Raw genomic sequence first — 21682 nt, forward strand, 5'->3', positions numbered from 1 at the left:
AATTTAAATTAAAACGAATTAATTAAGGAATGCTGTTAAGTTGCATAACTGTCGGCATATAAAATAATAAATTAATATTCTCAATAATACCACAAATATTAAAATTCAATTTTGAGCTTCATCAAAACAAAACAAACATTTTAAAATACATTAAATATGCCCAAAATACGTAAAAAAGTACCAAGTTGAGCTACAGCTGCGTTGCAATGTACGTGTTTTTGTTTTGTTTATTCGCTTCGTATTTAAATTAATTAAAACAAATTAATTTGAAACTAATAATATAATAAAATTCTTAAACTTAATAGGGTATCAAAGACAATGACAACGAGTAGCCTCAATGCCAGCAAGGACAACACGTCGCCAGTTGATCCAAAAAACAGATGATGACGACTACACATCGTCGATGTCTCATTTGACGATTGGCGCCCAGATCCAGGAGTTGTCAAAGCGTCTGCAAAACACCACTGAGGAATTACATCAGCAGGTGCGCGACAAGCATGGAGCTCTGCTGCAGCAAGCAACGCACGCTGGACGTTTCGATGCTGCTCTCAATACGTTAACCGATGATGTGCAACGAGTGCGTGCAACGGGACATCGTCTGAAGAGTCAAGTGGACACTCAATATCAGCTGGTGGAGAACCAGACCCAAGTTCTGGGCCGGCTGCATGAGGTGTCGCATCTATTACGCTCAGCAGGCACGTTGCTGACGTTGACGGCAAAGTTGAAGAGTACCAAAGACGTTTTGCGGCAAGCAGAGTTGCACTTTGAGTTAGGTCAGTTGATCGAGGACAAGGAACTGAAGGACATTGAGTTCATACAGGAGGAGCGCGCATATGTCATAAGTTCCGGACAAAAGATACGCAATCTGACGCAGATGCAGTTGGTCACGGGGCTCCAAGAGCGCAATCAAACGCAAGTGGTCAATGCACTGAAAGTAAGGAACTTAATAACAAAAACTTAAGATGCTTCTTTACTAATTGCTTCCCCAAAAATTTTTTTAGATTTTCATGAACTTCAACACGTTGGAAAAATCGCTGGAAAATCTGCTGGCCACATTTATAGCGGACATGGAACAATCTCTCAAAGAATGCTTTGCCGGCACAGACATCTCAGTGCTCAACAAAGCTGATGCAATGCGGTCGCCAACCAACTCTGCCAGGAACAACAGTGCTCGCGGACCCGGCAAGGCGCCTCAATTGACCACGACGCAGAACTTTCGAGCCAAATTCTGGAAATCGTTACATTGGCTGCTATACGACGAACTCTATGAAAGTTGCACCCAAATCAAGCTGCTAAAAACATCTCTGGAGCAGATCAATCAATTTGGCTACACTTCCGAGTCATCGGATCAATGCATTCCACAACGCTTCTGGCAACGTGTGCAGCAATTATTGCGCAAATCATTCGACGAGTGCTCGCAGCATGTGAATCAAACGCTGCAGGAAGGTCTATCCAAGCTGTTGACCTCGGCACGGGGTTTGGAGCAGCGACTGCACAATGAATTCCAGTTTGACAATGAACTCTTTGCGCCCTTAGAAGTGGGCTATGTCAGTAAATGTGCAGCCAACCTGAAGGCGTGCTTGGCTGGCGTTGAACTGCCTGGTAACGAGACCGTGGACAACTTCATCAGAGTCGCAACCACTGAGCTGAGTGCTGCACTAATCGATAGTCGCCTGAGCATCACAATTGCAAATGTTTTCATTGCTTGTGGCAAGGAATTGTGCACCAAGTTGGAGGCACAAATTAAGCTGGGCGCGGACTCCAAGCAAGTTGTCGATATGCCCAATTTGCAGCAGCAGCAGAACACACAGCTGGCAAATGTACTTTACTACTACAAGGATTCAGTGCGTCGCATGTTGCGTGATTTGCAGCTGCAGTTCGAGAAGACAACAGGTGGAGCAAGTGACACAATTGCCCGTTCCTTGGAGCTGGCTGACCTACTAATTGGCACCATACTGCAGCAGATAATGGAATCGATTATCACCACCATCAGCATCATCATTTTAAGCATGCATCGGGAGCCGGGATTGAATACAGATCGCCTATCCACAACGGGCCCATCGATGTACATGAAAGAACTGCAGGTTTGATAGCAACGATTGTTCTTTTTGATATACTATTTATTACCACAAGTTTATCTGACTTATAGGAGTTTATCTCTCGCTCCTGGTCGCATCATATTGAACTATTCGACGACAAGGAATTGACCAGCAAATGTGGACAGGAGCTCGCAAAGCGTTGCATCGAACTCTTTATACACAATCTGTGCATCTTGCGACCGTTGAGTGCAGCGGGCAGGCAGCGTTTGAAACAAGATTGCCAGAATATGGAACAGGCATTGAAGCCTCTCTGTCCCAACTTGGCTGAGCTCGGCAAGCCGTCGCGTTTGTTGCGCGCCATGTCGCTGTTGATAGTGCAAACGCCACAAGAGTTGGTCAAGCAAACAATTGGATCAGATTCCTTGGTGCCTAGCTATATAGTGCTGTTGCTGCTCTTTGGCCATGCCGGAGCAGAGCTGCAATCACCGCACACCACAGCAAATTGGTCCAATGAACGTTTAATAGAATGGCTCGACGGGCACACGGCAGAGCGTGAGAAATTGGAGCTGATATCGGGGGGCATTACAAAGATACCGTGATAATGCGCGACGCAAGAATATTCAGCAGTATGATGAAGTGTATCCCATGATGGTGGATTACTTTGAGCAAGCCTTAAAGGCAATTTCATAATTTAAATTTAAAAATTCCATTTGTAACGGCAATATATTTTAAATACATACTAACAGCGATAATTGTACGTTTGAATAGATGCGATAGGTAAGAACTAGTGCTGCAAAAACATCGAGGTTTGGCACCATCGAGGTTTCCGATGTTTTAAAAAAAAAACATCGATAGTATCGATGTTTAGAACAATTTTTTTGTAATTATTTGATATACAAGTTTAAAATCTTAAATAAAAGCGAGTTTTTTTTTCTAAACCAAAACAAATAATAAATTTAATTCAACGAATAGTAAGCAAATCAAAAATAACAAATAAACAAAATAATAATAACAGCCTTCAAGTCCAAAAGCTCTGCTTTGAGATCTGTTGAGATCGTTGGACTTATAATAAATGTTAATAGTTATAATAATTATTCGTTTATCCATTGATTTTTGCTAAGAAACACTATTTTATCCACATTTGAGGGCTTAAGGGATGCCCTTTTATTTGAAATTATAATTCCAGCTTTGCTGAAAATCCCAAACCTGCTTCGCGCGCTTTTAGTAAATTTTGTGATGGTAATCCATTCAAACAAAACATCGATAGCGCAAAAAAACATCGATGTTTTCTTTAAAAAATAAAAACATCGATAGTATCGATAGTGTGCCGATGTTTTTGCAGCACTAGTAAGAACAATAGTTGAAATATATCAGCGGTATGTGCGTGTGATTCAATAGTTATAATTAAATCGATAGTTGGCGCAATAGTTGATGTATCGCATAGATAGTGCTGTTATCGATAACCAGGGTTGTATGCTAGCTGTCGGCACATTTACTCAAAGTACCATCGCTGACTAGACACACCATTTTGTTTAAGAAAAAAAGTCGTGAAAACGTTTTTCTTGTGCTGTGTGTAAAGTGACTTTTGCAAAGTAATTATAAATAAAAAATAGCAGTAATAATGGACAATATTGAAGGACTTTATAAATGCTACGAAGTATTATCAGAGGCGGGCGATAAAATAACTGAGGTTAGTGCTAAAAGAAAAAACGCGTCAACCCACACACACAAACTCATACATACACAAATACACGCGCGCCGGCGCTTGTTTAATAAAAAAGTGTGCAAATACACATACGCAAACATAGACATCTGTATAACATTTTGGCATTTTATTATTGCAGCATGTGGCGGAATACAAAGAGATATTGCAGGCCGTAAAAGGCACATCGAAAGAGAAGCGCTTGGCATCTCAATTCATTGGCAATTTTTTCAAACATTTCCCCGATCTCTGCGACACCGCCATCGAAGCACAGTTTGATCTATGCGAAGACGACGATACACAGGTTCGTCTATTAAAACTAACACATCATCAAATCACATCACATTTAAAATTAACTTTGCAATTGTAATACAGATACGTCGACAAGCAATCAAAGACTTGCCCAAGTTGTGTCAGGGTAATGCGGATGCCACAATTCGCGTGGGCGACACGTTGGCCCAGCTGCTGATCTTGGACGATGCAACCGAGTTGCAGCAAGTGAATAACTCGCTCCTCTCCATCATTAAGCTGGACACCAAGAATGCCATCACCGGTTTATTCCAGCAAATCACAACGGGAGATGAGCCAACTCGAGAGCGTTGTTTAAAATTCATTGCCACCAAGCTGCTGACTATGGGTCCCAACATTATTACGAAGGAAATCGAGGATTATATCGTTGAGGAGGTGAAAAAGGCATTGCAGGACGTGACAGCCGATGAATTTCATCTTTGCATGACTATTTTGGGCGCAACAAAACTGGGTACCACAATAACCGGACATGCAGAGCTAGTTAAACTGGCCACAGAGCAGGCAGAGCTAAATACAGATCCGATTGCAGTGGATGATGAAGTTGTAGAGCGTTTCATACAATGTGCCACAGCAGCTGCACCTTATTTTTCGGTAAGCAACTCAACTTTCGATTGTAAGATCATAAAAATAATCTTTTGGTATTTTTAGAAAACCATTAAATCGACACAATTTGTGAGCTATGTTTGCGATAAACTATTGCCCATTGACACATGGAATTTGCTTGCAACAACAGTGTCACAAGATCAAATACAGCTGCGACTGCTGAAAGTATTCGCTGAGATGATCACCAACACGGACAAACTGGAGAATGCCAGCGAACGCATCAATGCTGTCTACAATGTGCTTTTGGTATGCATTGAATTCATGATTAATTTATAATTATGCTAAATTGATTTATTAATTTTACAGGAGTACATGCCGTTGCCAAAGCTAACTGATGAGGATGTGGCTGATACGCCGCCTTCGTTTCAGTTCTCGCATGCCGAGTGTTTACTCTACACATTGCACACATTGGGCAAGAAGCATCCGAGCAATTTGACATTCGTTGAAGACGCCGAGAAACTAAAAGACTTTCGAGCTAGACTACAATATCTAGCTCGCGGCACACAGGGGTAAGTGACCCTATTTTGTTTTCCAAAATAATATATTCTAATTTAATATACTTTACTTTTAGTTACATTAAAAAATTGGAGGAGTCACTTAAGGGAAAAACGGGCGAGGAGCTGAAAACCGAGGAGAATCAATTGAAGCAAACAGCGCTGAAGACAACATCAAATATCAACATATTGATACGCGATCTATTTCATTCACCGCCCATTTTCAAACACGACATTGTGCTCTCCTGGATTGTGCCCAAAAGCGTAAGAAAATTGAATATTATTTAATGTTTGTTCTTTAATTTGTCAATGTTGTGGTCGTCTGCAGAGTAAGCTGGGCAAACGTCATGTGCCAATCACATTTGGCGACAAGGCTGCCGCCAATGGCAAGGAGGATACTTCGGAGCAGCAGGAAAAGAAATCGCGACCATCTAATGAACAGAAATTTTATTCACCACCATCCGGCAAGTACTCGGGCAAAGTGAATCCCAACTATGGCAACAACAATCACAACAACAACCATCGCGGGCGCAACCGTGGAGGAGGCGGCGGTGGAGCTGGAGGATTTAGGAATCGACGCTACAGATATTAAGATGCCACTAAGTAAACAGAATTTTTGCATATTTTCATTGCAAATCCTAGTCGTTAAACAACTACAAACACCACAAAAAAAACCGAGAAAAGAAAAAGATATTTGAGAACCTTACAGAGATTATGAAAATATTCGTAACGACGTTCCAACTCACTTGTTTAATAAACAACTTCCAAAATCACATACGGGCGCAACTTTGTAGAGACTGCTTCACAAATGTCATCAACACGGGTTCCAGAGTGAGTATCATGTGAGCTTTCCATGTAACTGTCTACCTTTGATATATTTCAGAGTTGGTGTGCATCAAAATATCTCAGCATCATCGAATTGTATGCTGCACCTCTTCTATTAACAATTCTCTTCTTTTATCTCTTCCTGTTTTGTTATTACACAAACAATTGCTTCGTATGTGAAACATGTTTGCAAATATTTAACGTCTCTGATATCTTCAAGCAAAAGCCACGTCCAATTTCACCATTTCTATCAACCATTCATAATATTGTCATCATCATATGGACGTAGACTTTGTTTTAATATATCAAGCAACAATTTTTCTATTCTATTTATACAATAATAATAATACAAAAATAGTTTGTAAACGTTAACGAAATAACCAATTTGCAATATATAATATATATATCCTCCACATAATAACCACAATATCAAATTGAGAGTAAAGTAAGGAAGGTCCCTCTATACATACGAAATAAAGAAAAACAATAATGAAATGATATGCACAAGATTTACAACCATGTACGTGAATGAAAAAAAAAAGATTTTATCACAAATCCTTTTAAATATATACCTAACAATTGTACTACATAGCGAAAACATCCTACAACAGACATACAAAACAATATGCAAAATTTTGAATTTCAATAAACGGAAAAACTAAAAAATGGTTTCGTTAGAAACCTCAAAAAAAAAAAATTTTTAATTTATTTGCAGGGAATAAAAATGATGATTTCAATTTGAATAAAAAAAAGTTTTAGAAGTGACTTGGAAAAAAATGAACACCTGCTCTTTGGATTCATAAAAATGAATGATATCAAAGTTCATATTTTCTTCAATGAAAGTATAAGTAATTATTGCTCATATGTAAAAAAAGTTACATAAAGATTATTCATGTAAACAAAATGCAAATACAAATTTTCGTATATTATTAGAAATGAATCATTATCGCAAAAAAAATCTTAAAATAGGATTTTAGATGGTCTCTCAATCAAACTTCGGTTGTATCGTCGTGTGTTGTATTTATTTATTTAGCATTAATAAAAATATATATGTATGTGTATTATGTTTAGTTTATAAGCTTGTAACATTTAAGCAATTCATTTGCTGCTCCATAGTACAACATGATAGTGTAGATGTGTTGTTATATTGGACTAACACCACACGGACACATCGCTGATGCATCTAGATGCTTGGAGGCGGCTGCTGGTTGCCGCCACCTGGCTGCTGTCCACCTGCTCCAGGATTGCCGCCTTGCTGCTGCTGGGCGCCCACCAGCTGTGTGGCGAAACTCTGGAACAACTGCAACATATCGTTAGGCATTGGTGGCGCTTGTCCAGGAGCACCACCAGGTGCGCCAGCACCAGGTGCACCGCCCTGGGGTCCACCCATGTTGCTGAACAATTGGCCAATCGTGTTCATGACCATCGGATTCTGTGTCATCGATTGCAGTTGCTCCAGATCAATCTCAGCGCTGCTGAATAAATTCCGTATAGCTGGATTCGTCAACATGGCATTCAGGCCATCTGTCAGATGAGACAACTGTGGCGGCTGATTGCGTGCATTGCGCACGACCTCCAGATTGTTGCGATAGTCAGCATTGTCCGGCTCCAATTCAATCGCCTTAGCATACGCCTGTTCCGCCTCATTGAATTTGCCCAGATTGGAGTATGCCACGCCCAGGCGACAGTACGCCTTACTGTAGTTGGTATTGTACAGCAGCGCAGACTTGCAATCTGTGACGGCGCGTTCGTTGTCGCCCAGTCGAATATGTGCCGCAGCCCGGTTGCAATAGAAGATTGGATTCTTGGGATCAAAGGTGATGGCGCGATTATATTGCAACAGCGCCTCATTGTATTTGCAGTCCTTCATCAAACGATTGCCCTCGTTCTTGATGGACTCAGCCAGCGCCAAGGATTCGGGATTGCGTTCAATGTACAGCGATTGGAAGAGCTCAAACATATCGATGTTCTTGGTGTTGACGCCGCTGGTGCTGGGCGCCGATGAAGAAGCCGCTACTGCATCACCACCAGGAGCCGAAGCCGCCGATGATGTTGTACTTTGTGTGGTTGCAGTCGCCTGCTGCTCTTGGGGCTCCTCATCACCCACATCGAAGGCAGCCTGCAAGCATTGAATGGCGACTTCAATGCTTTCACTTTGATCCGGCGACATCACGTCCACCTGCTTCTTCAAGTAATCAATGAAGGAGCGCACAAAACTTTGCTGCACTGCATCCGGCATTTTGTGTGAGTATAGTTTGCTTTAATTTATATAGATTTTACTAGTTAAATGTTTTGTGGAAATTCACTTATGTGGCTCATTGAAGGCTTTCCTTACACACAATCATTCACAAACACACGCACACGCTTTATGTATGAAAATTTTGTATGAGCATGCGACCGATAAATCCAGCTAAAATCAACTCTGTTGTGTGTACAACTTCTAGGGTTGCTGTGTTTCGATAACACACAAGAATACGTAAATTTTCGTAGCAAGCAGCATTTGTGTGCGTAGCGCGCGCGTGAAAAACTCGTTTTTTTATGTTGTTTTGAATGAATGAGCAAGCTCTCTTGGCAAAGAGCTTTTTGACACAGCATGCAACAAAAGACTTTTCAGTTAAACGCTCTCTGGCCCTCTTGGCGTGTTGTTGGCCTGCTGTATGTTTTTGGTTGTGCGCGTCTTCCAACTTGTTGTACTTGTTTTTGTTGTTGTTCGCGTTGTTGTCGTGGCGGAATAATGATTGTTCAGTGTGTATATCATAACAAAGCAAGAGATTATTCAAATTACTTTTAAACATATGCTGCGGCATTGCCAAAATTAGCAAAAGTCCAAGAAGCTACAACTACTACTTAAGCGACTGCGTGTGTGAGTGTGTATGTGTAAGAAAGAGTGCGTGTTTGTGTGTTTGTTTCCTTACGTGACGTCAGTGTGCCTTACGTACAATCCTTTACGTCTTGTGGTCAGTTTATTGGATTGACTCACTGCCAAGACAGTTTTCTGTCTATCACCGTCGCAACCACAAACATCTAAAACGCTGAGTAGCGCCACAAACATGGTGCGTTGGAGCGCACGTTCTCGTCGGGCGCGGCAGGATCAGGTGGAGCTGTTGGCCAGCACTAATAAAATAGGCGAGGACGACGCCGATAATGGTAAGTGTTCCAATAACATAATCTTGATTTAGCTTATCACAAATCTAAACATATTGAAAAACTGCAAGATTTCCTGTTTGTTATTCAATTGTTATTCTAACATTCATAACAAATCGTCAAAATTGTACAAAATTACATTCTTAAAGCAGATCAATTAATTGTTTTCAATATAACAACAGGCATGAAAACGCATTTTCATTGTGTTATTTCATGGTCAAATAGTGTAATGATTTGTTTTGTTTGCATTTATATCTTTAGCTAAATTCTTCTTTACTTGTAAATATGCAAACAATCAACTATCAAATAGTTGCTGCAGCAATATGTTAAAAAGCTTATTCTTATTTTTATTGTCTATTTTATTGCAGCTGCCTATCGCAATTCCGCTGATCTATCGGATACAGATGAAATCTTTCTCAAGGGTCTCTTGCTCAGTAATCCATCAACGCCGCACAAGGAGCTTATGGTATGTAGATTAAATCTCCACACACATCATTTCTTGATTGTTACTGTGGTTCTTTTTTTTGCATTTGGAACATGACCCAAATCAAGTCGAACCATCTGCCAATGAAAAGAAAATGATTTTTCCCCCATTATTGAACACACGCATGCACAAGCGAAACGATTGTTTACGTTGTCGATGTCAATGCATGCTGAGTATGAACACGGTACAGTGGCTCACAGCTCATTTGATACAGACTATGTAAGAAAGTAATATCTTAATGAGAATTTTAAAGCATAATAATATAGTCACGAGTACTATTTTTATAATTTTTCTTTTTCATTGTATACCTCTAAATTAAAGGTGTTGCCTAATTAAACTGCACATTATGTTATATTCATACGCTTAAATTTTGATGATATACTTTCACATCTAGTCTGTAATCATATTAGCGATGAACCACTGTACGCACTACGTATTATTTGGAGCAAAAGTTTTGTGTGTGCTTACGCTTTTTTTCTTTATTACATCATGTGCTTCGGCTACTTCACGCCTGATTACTTGCGATATCATTTGCTTACCATAGCAGTAAAGAAGGGTCATGGCTGCCCATTTACAGAGCTTTCACTTAACATACAAGTAAAGAGCACAGACAACGATGCTAGAACAAAAAAAAGAAATAAGTACGCTGACTTAAAGCTTGGGAACGTCGCGAGCAGTGATGATTACTTTACTTTTGTCGTTTATCTTATGAAGTGCGAAACGGTTTTATTACGCTGTCCGTTATGGGGACAATACTTTTATGGCAATTATGGCACAATTATGGCAGCGCAATTAACACTATTCTTTGGCACATTCAACTTGACCTCTTGTTGTACATGCGCTTATGCAATTTAATTTATGACAGCCTATTGATTTTCTCCTCATTGCAAAATAACGCTAATGAATATGGCATCTAAATCTGCATAATCAGTAGAAATAATATTTGCTGGTTTTTGTTTTGGTTTTGCTATTTGTGGTAAACCAAAAACACGCGAAAGCCAAACAAACTAGATTTAATCAACAGCGACGTCGCGTGTCGCAGATAATTAGAATAAACAATTTTTCTAGCTAAGAATGTGGTTTTAAATGTATGTGTGTGTGTGTTTGAGTGTTATTACAGTGACCTGCTATTGAGAAAGGCAGTGAAAGTAATTAAACTTACAAGTCACGAGATTTTTCATAAAAGCAAAAAATCAAGTTGAAAATATAAAGTAAAGTCACTGCACAAAATGCCACAAGTCAATAAAAAGCAGCAACAAACGACGACATCAACAACAACGCCCTATGGGCATACCACAAAAAAAAAAAAAGAGTGGCTACAAAGCTTTGCAAACCGGTTTTGGGAAATGTTTTCCTAAGTAAATGCGCATACATGTGTTAATTATGAAAAGTTTACTTTAACGATACCTGGCAGCAATAACAAAATGCACACAAGCTATAAGCTGTGTGCAAAGTGGTTGGCCTACTAAATGTGCAGCACAAAAGCTCTGAGAGCGCGGCTTCAACAAGCCCGTTGAGTCGCTGTTAACTAACAGCGCCGATTACAGCGGCGTACAGTTGTAACGTTATTCCCAATAAGACAAGCACTAGCACACGCACACACTCATACAACTAAGAGCGCGACTAACCTGCAAGCTCACTCACTCATACAGTGTGCTGCGCTGTGCTGAGCAGTGTTGCCAACTTGGCTATTTTCTAGCCAGATTTGGCTATTTTGCATGACCTAAAACTAGAAACCACTCAATTTTGCTAGAGCCTGTTATGTTGGCTATTTCACAAAAAAAATTTGCTATTTTTTAGCTATTTTAAATTATTTGTAATATTTGATTATATGTATTTATTTAAAGTTGACTAAAAAAAAAGTGGACCTTCAAATTTAATATTCGGAAGTCGTATATTGGCAATAGAGACGTTGTTTGTGGCTATCGATATGTACACACCACGTTTACCGCCCAGCGTGACCGAATTGTGTATTTTAAATACTAAAATATTATTTACCCCTTTGTAGCTTTTGGGTTCTTGGTATTTTCTCAACATCGTTTCGCGCTCGCAATGCTACCATCTCTACATTCAAATTCACTGATTATTGTGTTTGTGCGGAAGTTTCTTAAAATGTATAAACAAAAAAGTTCGCGATGCTTGGTTGGAGGATCCCCAACTTAAGGACTGTATTGCAAAAGATTTAACTAACAAATTAAAAGCATTTTGCAAATATTGCAAATGCACATTAAATGCAAAGTTGTGGGACTTGAAATCGCCCGTTGAAACTAAAAAAAAACACGAGGCAAACCTTGAAGTACGGCGAGGTAACCAAACAATAGAGTTTCTCAAACCTCTACAGAGACATCCTCAAAGGAATATGCTCTCTGCTTGTTTGTGGCTCAACACTGTTTAATTAGTCCGGTTGACCACCTTAATAATTTGTGCGCGCAAATCTTTAAAGAAAGCCAGTTAAAAATTCATCGAATGTCATGCACTTTGACAGTCATAAAAAATGTGCTGTCGCCACATTTCCAGGAATGTCTGCAAAACGACATTGCAAAACAAAATTTAGCTTATTGATTGATGAATCGACAGATATAAGCTTTACAAAAATACTTAGTGAGCTTTCCGCATTTTTCTAATATATTGGTTCCGAGGAGGTGGAAATTGGGCAAGCTTTAAACAATTAGCTTATCGAAGAAGAATCATTAAAAAATCAACACTGAATGTACAAAAATATAAGATTTTGTCATTGAAAACTAACGGCTATTTTAATTTACTATTTTTAAAGAAATCTTGCTATTTTTGGCTATTTTTTTATGCTTTCACTGCTATAAACGACCACTAAGAGTTGGCAACACTGGTGCTGAGCTATAGCCCTAGCAGTCTAACATGCTCTGCCTCTCTCTCTCTCTCTGTGCTTGTATCACTCACACCCAACTGTATGGTAAACTGGGTTTCATGCCCAGAGTCAGTTACTTGCGAGCTGTGCTAAGGTGAGGTTCTGTCTGCTATTGCTTTGTGTTGTTGTCGTGACTCTTGCTGACTATGTGTGTGTGTGTGTGTGCATACATGAGTTAGTGTTTGCGTGTGTGTGCGCGCTTTGCTTGCTTGAGCATGGCTTAAACGGGGCAGCGGCTCGGCATAAATATTCAACAGTTAGCGCCCCGCTCATTCACTCTCGCGCTTCGTTCGCTCTCTTCGATCAGTTTATAAATTTAAAAAGACGCTATTTGAATATTATAAAGTGCTTAATGGTTAAAAGGAAATTTGAAATCGATGAGTGCCTCGTATGTGTGCCAAAGATAAATAGAGCGAATATAGCACAAGTGTTTTTTTTTCTAGTTGTGTGTGTGTGGTGTTGTTGTTGCTGCTGCCTTGGTTACTCATTCAACAACAAACCCCCAGTATTAACCTGGCTAACTGGCAGTTGATGACGTAGTCGCCACACGTCTCGAGTCTCGTTTTATATTGTGTAACGTCTTAACTGTGTTTTGGCATTTCAAAAAACCAAGTGCTCACACACACAACTATACAGTCAAGCCAGAAGCTCACTCTCTCACACACACACACTCACACCTTTTGGTCTTCAGTCACGCTCGCGCTCTTCTTGGCTTTAATGCTGCGCTCGCTCGTTTGGGAGTGGCTCCAAAAAAAGTGAAAAAAACAATTTAGTAACAAAAAAAGTAAAAAACGAAAAGTGCTTTCTTCAAATAAAATCAATTTAATTAACACTTTATTGTTGGTAAACAACTTGAAATAACTCGTAATACAATATCGCACATTTTTAGGTTAAACATAAATATATCTTAAAGATTCGTCAGTTTTCCTAAAAAACACGTTTAACCTTCGCAGTTAAGAAACACACAACAACTGTTCATTGTTATTTATTAAGTGAGTAACTGCAATTTACCTAATTAGCGTTTTTAACCTGTTGAAATTTTTTCAACAAATTGTTATAAATGTGCGTGTTTTTACGATGACAACAAAACTGTAAGGTGAAAGCCCTTTGCAATGAGCAACAACAACTAACAGAGCTAAGCTCAGTGTCAATAACAGTTGTCATTCCTGTGCATTTGAGCGTGTGTGTGTGTGTGTGTGTGTAAGGGTTAACAGCGGGAATTCTGTCTGCGTGGGGCTTCATTGCACACACGGAAGAAGAGAATTCAAAAACGGAAATTCGATACTATGTGATGTGTAAACAAATAAACAATAGAATCGCCGATTGACAAAAGCTCTAAATTAGGATCAAGCCAACAAAAGAGAAGGCGAACTAAACTGTTTCGTTGATTCGTCAAGTGTTCTTTCTCTTTCTCTTTTCGACTAATGCAATTTGTGTTGGCAGCAAAGAAAAAGAAAAAGTCTTCACGTACACAATAAATATTGCATGTGGGCGGAAATTGTAGCAGAGTCACAATAATAAATACACACTCAGAGACAGGCAGAAGACAGACAGGCAATGAGAGTGCCACAATGCTGACAAAGGGTAAATAAATTCAGCTGGAAAAGTGCGCCGGAAGACCAGAATTAATTGCAATTGCAGCGAAAACAAATTAAATTCACTCTTTTTCTTTTCCCTTCGATCGACCTAAATTTTGTTGTTGTCAGCAACGCACACGACCCAAATATGTGACCCAACACAAAATAGCTCAAAGTTCAAAGGGTTAAATGAGGCTGCCAAAAAAAAAATGTGAACGATAAAAAGCGCAAGCTTTCAATTAACAGACGTAGATGTCAATTAAGCAGAAGCAAAGATGACTTGACCTAGGGCATGACAAACTTATGATGAGAGCTAAAAGAGCAAAGAGCTAACGCCCCATCATGTCAGACTTAGAGTGAACGATTTAATTTAATTATGCGTACATGTCTCATTCGTATTCGCATTCTCATCTCATTCTTATTCACTTACTCTCGTTCACAGCTAAATCCAACAGAGCCGCAGCCCGTGCCCGCCTTTCTGCCCGCCCATTTAAACAACAAGCCGATCTGTGACGATATCATACGCAAATTCTCGCCCTCGCGACGTTTGGAATCCCGCGAGCTTGCCAAGCTCTTGGCCCAGCCACACTTTCGTGTAAGTAAAGAAAGCTCTCTCCAAATTTGATGAGCTCTCTCTCAGTATCAGTGTCTTCTTGTATCTCCCTTAGGCTCTGTTGCGTGCTCACGATGAGATAGGATATTTGTATGAGCAACGTTTGAAAGCTGTTGGCGGATCTATCACAAAGCTCGAAGCAACTTCTCAACGCCAATTGGGCGGATATCTCTATACGGAAGACGTTTTAAATAGCAAAATGCCAGTGGAAACGATTAAAATGGTCGGCCTGCGTCGGGACCCAAAGCAACCGTTGGGTCTGACCGTCGAGGTGGACGAATATAAACAGCTAGTAGTAGCACGCATCCTCGCCGGCGGTGTTATCGATAAACAGGGCATGCTCCATGTTGGCGATGTTATACTCGAGGTCAATGGAACGCCCGTCCGATCAGCTGATGATTTGCAAGTGGAGGTGTCGCGGGCGAAGGAGAATCTAACGCTTAAGATCGGACCGAATGTCGATGAAGAGATCAAAAGTGGTCGTTATACGGTCAGTGGGGGTCAGGTAAAACAGAATGGCATCACAAATCTTGAATCGGGCAAGAAACTAACGGTAAGTTGTATGTTGCTTTATAGTTGCGCTTAATTGTTACCTTTTTGCTATTAGAAAAAGAACATTTTGAAAAGTTTGCTACTTTTTTGCATGGATTTTCGACAACTAGAACGAAAATAATTATTTTTGCCTAGCTTGTTCAACTTTTTACTTTATATACAACCTTTACATACATATATTTTAAATAGTAATTTCATCAATTGAGCTTTCAAATTTCGAATTATATTGATTCATTTAGTCCAAGAAAATTCCCACCCAAAAAAAAATAACGCCTGCAATTGAGTAAGTAAATTTAAAGCTTAGCTATACTACCCTACATTCTTCTTAACTTATTTATACGTCTAATGCTTTTAATTGTTTCTACCATAGTGCTATATGCGCGCTTTGTTCACATACAGTCCATCGGAGGATTCGCTGTTGCCCTGCAGGGACATTGGATTGCCGTTCAAATCGGGCGACATTCTGCAGGTGAGTTTCAACATCAAGTATTTGGAAAACAAGGTGTCTAATAGTTTTATCTTTTTGCAGATCATTAATGTTAAGGATCCCAACTGGTGGCAGGCAAAGAACATTACTGCCGAGTCGGATAAAATTGGACTGGTGCCATCGCAGGAGCTGGAGGAGCGACGCAAAGCTTTTGTGGCGCCCGAAGCCGATTATGTGCACAAGATTGGCATCTGTGGCACTCGGGTATTTAAATGCTACAATTAATAATTATCACAAATCTGTTAAAATTGAATATATCCGCAGATATCGAAGCGCAAGCGAAAGACGATGTACCGCTCTGTGGCAAACTGCGAGTTCGACAAGGCAGAGCTGTTGCTGTACGAGGAGGTGACACGCATGCCACCATTCCGCAGGAAAACTCTTGTTCTCATTGGTGTCTCTGGCGTGGGCAGACGTACGCTCAAGAATCGCCTGATCAACAGCGATGTGGACAAGTTTGGAGCCGTCATTCCACGTAGGTTAACCAGAAAATCTCTTTTGGAAACTATTTACATCTCTCTATTTGAATTGTTTGCAGACACCAGCAGGCCTAAGCGCGCCTTGGAGGAGAATGGCGTAAGCTATTGGTTCATGGATCGTGAGGAAATGGATGAGTCCATCAAGCAGAATGAGTTTCTCGAATATGGGGAACACAATGGCAACCTCTACGGCACCTCGTTGCAGTCAATCAAAGATGTCATTAATAGTGGACGCATGTGCATTCTGGACTGTGCGCCCAACTCGTTGAAAGTGCTGCACAACAGCCAGGAATTGATGCCATTTGTCATCTTCATTGCGGCGCCTGGCATGGAGCAACTGAAGACGATCTATGCGGATCGTCGTGCCACCGGCTCAAATAGAAATCTATCTGTATGTTTTAGTTTTAGTTTTCCCATTTTAGTTGCTAGCTTAGATCCTGTTGTTAACCTATGTTGCTCCTTTTCCAGTTTGATCGTCAAAGTTCCATACGCTTCAGCTCCAGACGCGCACGTACGCTTGAGTCGTTAGCATCGCTCTATGAGGTAAATTTATAGGCAATGTTTGCAATGTTGAAGCGTTCTAATGCTGCATCATGGCATACCCAACCTACAACCTGCACGCATTTAGGCCACCTTTATAGCTCTGCTAGATCTCTGCTTGAACACACAAATATTGCTTAACACATCGATCAATTCTGCTTATTATTATCAACAGGATGACGATCTCATCTCCACAGTGGAGGAGAGCACCTTTGTGCAGCGAAAGTATGAAAAGTATTTCGACATGGTCATTGTCAACGAGGATTTCGATGAAACGTTCCGTCAAGTGGTTGAGACCTTGGACCAGATGAGCCATGAAGAGCAATGGGTGCCCGTCAACTGGATATATTAGGAACGCAATTCTATTTGCAAATCGAATTCTTCTTATTCTAATTAGTATCTATTGTAATCATCACAAAACGAAACGAATTAATCCATACATAACACTAATGTATATGTATTTAAATATGCAATATTGTGTATAATGTACAATGTTATCAGGCCCTCCGCTTCTTTTAATTGGTTTCCTTAAGTAATAAGTTTAATAATGTTACTATGTATTGAAACGAATTCGTCCATTCGCATGCTGTTTTAACTTGTACGCCTTTATTTTATTTATACTCTCGCGAGTTTAAACATTTTTGTGCATTTCTTGAGACTTTTGTCTCATTGCAATGAATGCGCTCTAGCTACTTCTTCAATTTTGATTATAACTTTTTGTATGCATATCATATATACTATATTCATTTAATTTAATGAATCTCTTGAGTACAACCAATTCTTATTATTACAAATCAAGCTCTGCCAATATATTTCTTTAGTTTTAGTGCATAATGTACTACGTTTTGTTTTCAGTGAAATGTAATAAGTTTGTGCGATAAAATAGCAAAATGTTGATGACAAATAAATGCGCATTTGGCTCAAAATAAAAAGCAGGGGAATTCCACACCTTAAAGGAGTTATCCGTTTATTTTTCCATATTTGTTTAATATAAAGTTGATGCTTGTGAAAGTGATAATTATTCAACTAGAGATAAATGCCCATGGACTTCTCGACGACAGCATGAGGTTGACGCATCTGCTCATTGTGTTCGGGAATGTTTAGGAAGTCCTCAAAGGCAATTTCATCACAGCGACCAGTTAACACATCGTCCATCATATTGCTGCAATACATAATTTATATTTTTGCAATCCCTTTAATTACAATTTAATAGCAACAACTTACCTAGAGTGCAGAAAAGGGAGACGGCCGACTTGACGGGCAGCAAAACGATCCATGCCCATACGTAGTGGGGCACCTAGTCCCTCATGATTGCGCAGCATTTGCATATCAATATTGTATCGGTGATCCTTGTAGTTCAATTCCGAGTCGCGCAAGCGGTGGATATGCGCTAATTGACTGACACAATTTGGCTGTGTAGGCAGAACGGCTTTGCCGGACGCATTGAGGACGGGCACGTCTGTTGGGCGAACTTTAAGTGATTGTTGGTTCTGTAAAACAATATCGGTGCCTTTAATAACGTTTTAACATACTATTTAACTAATTTCTTACCATTTTACAAGCTGTTTTTAGTAGATTTCGGGTGTTTCGATGTAAAACAGTTTACAATGACAACACAAAATTAGGTGTGACTTGAAGTTGGCTGCACATTAGTGTTTAGTAACGTTGGTAAAATATCGATAGCACTATTAATGTATCGATGATTTGAACTAAGTGGCAACTACTCGAAGCGATATCAAAATACGTTTTTAATCGAGTGCAATAGCAGCTAGCTTTTGTTCGGTAAGATTTTTAAATTTGAATAATTTTAACTTAACAATTTATAGCACAATATAATCTAAATTCGTAATTTACATATGTATATATTTGTGACAGCTTGAATTTGAAAAGCGAAAATAATCATAAAAATTTACGTGTATAGTGTGCTATGAGTAATTTTACCTATGCACACATTTGGGAATCTCGTGCTCAAGACGCACTCTAATCAATTCAATAAACAAATCAGGCGCACAACAACACACAAGTTGTTGTTAGCTTGCTTTTGTTTTTGATTTTTTGTGAAATCGCCCACACCTTTTAGCGGCTTTTATGATCCGCTGCTCCACAGAGCACCGAAATTCAGTTTTAAGTTTGCTTGTTTTTAATTTCTATAGAGTCACATTGAGTGACAACTGATAGAAACAGACAGAATTTAATTAGTGCATGGTTACTAATAAAACTTGTTGCTTAATTTCCATAAACACAAAAAAAATCACACCGCGAAGCAGCAGCAGCAAAATTGTGTTAATCAAACTCCCGCATAAAAGCCACAAATTGTCTACGTATCTCTGATTTCTGAACTTGAAAAGAGCAAACAGAAAACTGAAAATTGAAAACCGGATAGCCCATTGAATGGCCAAGAAGACGACGACGACGTTGGGCGTCAGTGCCGTGAAGAAACAAATATGTACATAGGGCATAAATTAATTATCTCGATCATGCTTGAGATAAGGGACAGGCGATCTTACTGTAAAAAAAAGTTGTAAATATTTTGCATTCTAAGGCTTCAATTAATATCATGCTTGGAATTGATCATGTGATTTGTCTTTTTTAAAATTAAGAATTAACAAGCGTTTAATATATTTTTGTGGCGATATGAAATTACTATATATTACCTATATTATATTAGATTAGTTTTTTTTAAAGATCAACATAATATACTGATTGCAAAGGAATCATTCTATCGCTCGACTCAAGTACCCTCGATTGAAGCCAAAAAACCTCTCAACGGTTGATTTATTATGCTGCCGATTAACAAAATCGGAAATGTCCGAGACGCACATATGTATGTATGTGTGTAGAAGAAAACAATTGAGAAAATATACAACCTGTCTAGATTTGTGATATAACCCAAAACGAAGCGAATCGAACTGAAACGAAAAAAGGTTGCCTTAGTCACATCGATTGTTGCTACTGCAGCGTTCCTGTTGAACCCAAAATATTTTGACTTTTATGTAAGTAAATGCAAAAAAAAACCCGAACGGCGCAACTAAGCAAACAAGCCGATGCCGATATCGATACCGATAAAGGAAGTGTGCGCTGCGTTTTCACACCTACATGCTAAAAAAAAAACGAAGAAAGACGCGGACAGCAAACGAGAACGAAAGAGAAGGAGAGTGAGGGAGAATTGCATTGCGACTGCGCAGGCGCTCTGTTTGACGTGTTTGCATTTGTTCATGCCGATTTTTTTGACGATACTCGTATTCAACTTAAATTGAAATTCACTTTTTGTGTTTTAACTCTTTCACAGCAAGGGGGACGCTGGCCTTTGGTCAGTTGAGTGTAACGGATACGAGAAATGTTTGACTTTAGCCGCCGACTTCTGGCTACTACATTACACATACACACACACACACCTACTTGTAGTGCATTTTAACAATTGCACAATTACTGGGAATTCACAGCTTATGTTTTGACTGCGCCATTTTGTGAGAGATTTGACATGTTCTCAAAAATGGATAAAAAGCCAACAAATGCATCACATCGCATCCAACGCAAGTGATTTACGATCCTGCTTCTTGTGAATAGAACACGAAATGCAGTTGGCAGCCCTGCTCTTCTCCTCTTCCTCTTCATCTTCTTCTACTTCTTTGGGTGTCGCCATAAAATATTCGAATGATCTTTTTAAGATCGCTCACGAAACGGAAAAAGTTTTATGATATGGCGGCCGGCTGCTGCTGCTGCTGCCGCTGCTGTCTTAATTGGCACCCATTGGATTGTCCAGAATCGACCCCTAGAGATACTTGTGTACTCCGATACTACTGATACTGACACTGCTGGCATTATGCTGTCCAATCATCGTAACTTCTGCTTACAGCTGCGCCCCATTCTCGTCGTCTGTCGAGCTCAATTCAACTCAACTCAACTCAACTGAACTGAAGGCGCGGATGAGCCATAAAACTTTATGGTAGTCCGAAAAGTAACGTTTCAAATTCGAACTTTTCCCGGATCGCATTCTACTCCTCTGTCTGCTCCTCCTCTCCAGCTGTCTTTTGGGTATGTCTCTATTAGTGACGACAATGGTGGATGAAAGACGGATGGATGGATGACTCCTATGGATCAGCATCCAACGCAACTCAATGCAAAAAGATTATAAATTTTATGCCTTATCGACGGCACATCCATGCATACTTATATTTGTCTTTTATGCATTTATTGCTGTGAAAAAATGTTGATTCTTTCGTTATACTTTTATGCATTGAACTTTTACATTTTAGTCTATATATATATATTCCTATATATGCAAGAAATGCTCATAAATACTTGTCTCTTCGATTGTTGCCTTGCCTCGATTCGGCCCAAATACTATGTATTAATTGGCCGCATCTATAAAGTCAAAAGTGAGTATCGTAAATCAATCGATGCTGCCAAGATAAATCAATCCTTTACATTTCAAGTGTTAAGCAGATGAGTGAAACAAGTTCTACATGAAATAGCTTAATTTCTGTAAAGGATATGCGAACGATTATGCAATAGATCGTCCAATTCATCAAAGATATCGAAAGGATATTGGGTTTACCATTCACAATGATTTTAATTGTTCATAAAGAAAAATATATTCTATCAAAGTATAGAAAAATGGCTAATAACTCCAATTCCTTAAGGATTTGGGAAGGACCTAGCTAAGGGTAAGTAATGGTAAGTAGTACTATCGATTTGCATTGAGGTATTTTCATTATCTTAAAAAAAAAACACCCAAAATTCTTTGAAAAACGGCCAAAAATTCGAAAAATCCGCCGTATTTATGCAATTTGAAGGACGATCGTCCTTTGGACGAATAACTTGCGGGCGGCCAAGTTATAGGAACTTTTTTGTTTACTGAAAATAGCGAATAATTCGGTCATATCCTGTCTGATCCTTGCGAGTCCTGTGTCAAACGAAAGATCTTAATGAGGTCTATAATCATGCCAA

The 21682-nt window shown here is 39.5% G+C and overlaps 5 protein-coding genes across 6 annotated transcripts; 3 read left to right on the forward strand and 2 right to left on the reverse strand.

Annotated features, from left to right (window-relative positions):
* The first annotated feature begins 96 nt into the window (after positions 1–96).
* On the forward strand, positions 97–2791 carry LOC133836311 (conserved oligomeric Golgi complex subunit 5). The gene is made up of 4 exons (XM_062266708.1): positions 97–208; positions 306–934; positions 1002–2084; positions 2150–2791. The coding sequence occupies exons 2-4, from the start codon at positions 338–340 to the stop codon at positions 2636–2638; spliced, it is 2169 nt and encodes a 722-aa protein (XP_062122692.1). The 5' UTR covers positions 97–208; positions 306–337; the 3' UTR covers positions 2639–2791.
* Positions 2792–3542: 751 nt separating this feature from the next.
* LOC133835388 (apoptosis inhibitor 5 homolog) lies at positions 3543–5922 on the forward strand. Its single transcript, XM_062265420.1, has 7 exons — positions 3543–3729; positions 3884–4045; positions 4117–4641; positions 4699–4899; positions 4960–5162; positions 5225–5411; positions 5476–5922. Exons 1-7 carry the CDS (start codon positions 3661–3663, stop codon positions 5737–5739), a joined length of 1611 nt encoding a protein of 536 aa, XP_062121404.1. The 5' UTR covers positions 3543–3660; the 3' UTR covers positions 5740–5922.
* Positions 5923–6972: 1050 nt separating this feature from the next.
* On the reverse strand, positions 6973–8370 carry LOC133835389 (small glutamine-rich tetratricopeptide repeat-containing protein beta). The gene has a single exon (XM_062265421.1). It carries the CDS (start codon positions 8209–8211, stop codon positions 7156–7158), a length of 1056 nt encoding a protein of 351 aa, XP_062121405.1. The 5' UTR covers positions 8212–8370; the 3' UTR covers positions 6973–7155.
* A 243-nt stretch (positions 8371–8613) lies between these two features.
* LOC133835387 (protein PALS2) lies at positions 8614–17893 on the forward strand. 2 transcript variants are annotated; one of them, XM_062265418.1, is made up of 10 exons: positions 8617–9119; positions 9485–9582; positions 14504–14656; positions 14730–15227; positions 15597–15695; positions 15756–15917; positions 15978–16188; positions 16252–16583; positions 16661–16735; positions 16908–17893. In XM_062265418.1, exons 1-10 carry the CDS (start codon positions 9023–9025, stop codon positions 17082–17084), a joined length of 1902 nt encoding a protein of 633 aa, XP_062121402.1. In that variant the 5' UTR covers positions 8617–9022; the 3' UTR covers positions 17085–17893. The 2 variants fall into 2 exon arrangements, with proteins under 2 accessions (XP_062121403.1, XP_062121402.1); XM_062265419.1 differs by lacking the exon at positions 16661–16735 and having other exon boundaries at positions 8614–9119.
* Positions 17674–18444, reverse strand: LOC133835390 (proteasome maturation protein). The gene is made up of 3 exons (XM_062265422.1): positions 18284–18444; positions 17957–18222; positions 17674–17894 (listed from the first exon to the last, which is right to left on the reverse strand). Exons 1-3 carry the CDS (start codon positions 18284–18286, stop codon positions 17759–17761), a joined length of 405 nt encoding a protein of 134 aa, XP_062121406.1. The 5' UTR covers positions 18287–18444; the 3' UTR covers positions 17674–17758.
* Between the last annotated feature and the right edge of the window lie 3238 nt (positions 18445–21682).

This window comes from Drosophila sulfurigaster, chromosome 2L (genome assembly GCF_023558435.1).
Source record: "Drosophila sulfurigaster albostrigata strain 15112-1811.04 chromosome 2L, ASM2355843v2, whole genome shotgun sequence".
In the NCBI taxonomy this organism is placed as follows: Eukaryota; Metazoa; Arthropoda; class Insecta; order Diptera; family Drosophilidae; genus Drosophila; species Drosophila sulfurigaster.

What these genes read in the sequence shown, in the direction of transcription:
- LOC133835388 (XM_062265420.1), top strand. Translation starts at nt 3,661, where the DNA reads ATGGACAATATTGAAGGACTTTATAAATGCTACGAAGTATTATCAGAG. An exon ending in CGGGCGATAAAATAACTGAG is followed by an intron (nt 3,730 to 3,883) that starts GTTAGTGCTAAA and finishes TTATTATTGCAG; the next exon opens with CATGTGGCGGAATACAAAGA. An exon ending in CTAGCTCGCGGCACACAGGG is followed by an intron (nt 5,163 to 5,224) that starts GTAAGTGACCCT and finishes CTTTACTTTTAG; the next exon opens with TTACATTAAAAAATTGGAGG.
- LOC133835387 (XM_062265418.1), top strand. Translation starts at nt 9,023, where the DNA reads ATGGTGCGTTGGAGCGCACGTTCTCGTCGGGCGCGGCAGGATCAGGTG. An exon ending in TGGCCCAGCCACACTTTCGT is followed by an intron (nt 14,657 to 14,729) that starts GTAAGTAAAGAA and finishes TATCTCCCTTAG; the next exon opens with GCTCTGTTGCGTGCTCACGA. An exon ending in AATCGGGCGACATTCTGCAG is followed by an intron (nt 15,696 to 15,755) that starts GTGAGTTTCAAC and finishes ATCTTTTTGCAG; the next exon opens with ATCATTAATGTTAAGGATCC.
- LOC133836311 (XM_062266708.1), top strand. Translation starts at nt 338, where the DNA reads ATGCCAGCAAGGACAACACGTCGCCAGTTGATCCAAAAAACAGATGAT. An exon ending in AAGTGGTCAATGCACTGAAA is followed by an intron (nt 935 to 1,001) that starts GTAAGGAACTTA and finishes AAATTTTTTTAG; the next exon opens with ATTTTCATGAACTTCAACAC. An exon ending in TGTACATGAAAGAACTGCAG is followed by an intron (nt 2,085 to 2,149) that starts GTTTGATAGCAA and finishes TCTGACTTATAG; the next exon opens with GAGTTTATCTCTCGCTCCTG.
- LOC133835390 (XM_062265422.1), bottom strand. An exon ending in CTCCCTTTTCTGCACTCTAG is followed by an intron (nt 17,895 to 17,956) that starts GTAAGTTGTTGC and finishes TATGTATTGCAG; the next exon opens with CAATATGATGGACGATGTGT.
- LOC133835389 (XM_062265421.1), bottom strand. Translation starts at nt 8,211, where the DNA reads ATGCCGGATGCAGTGCAGCAAAGTTTTGTGCGCTCCTTCATTGATTAC.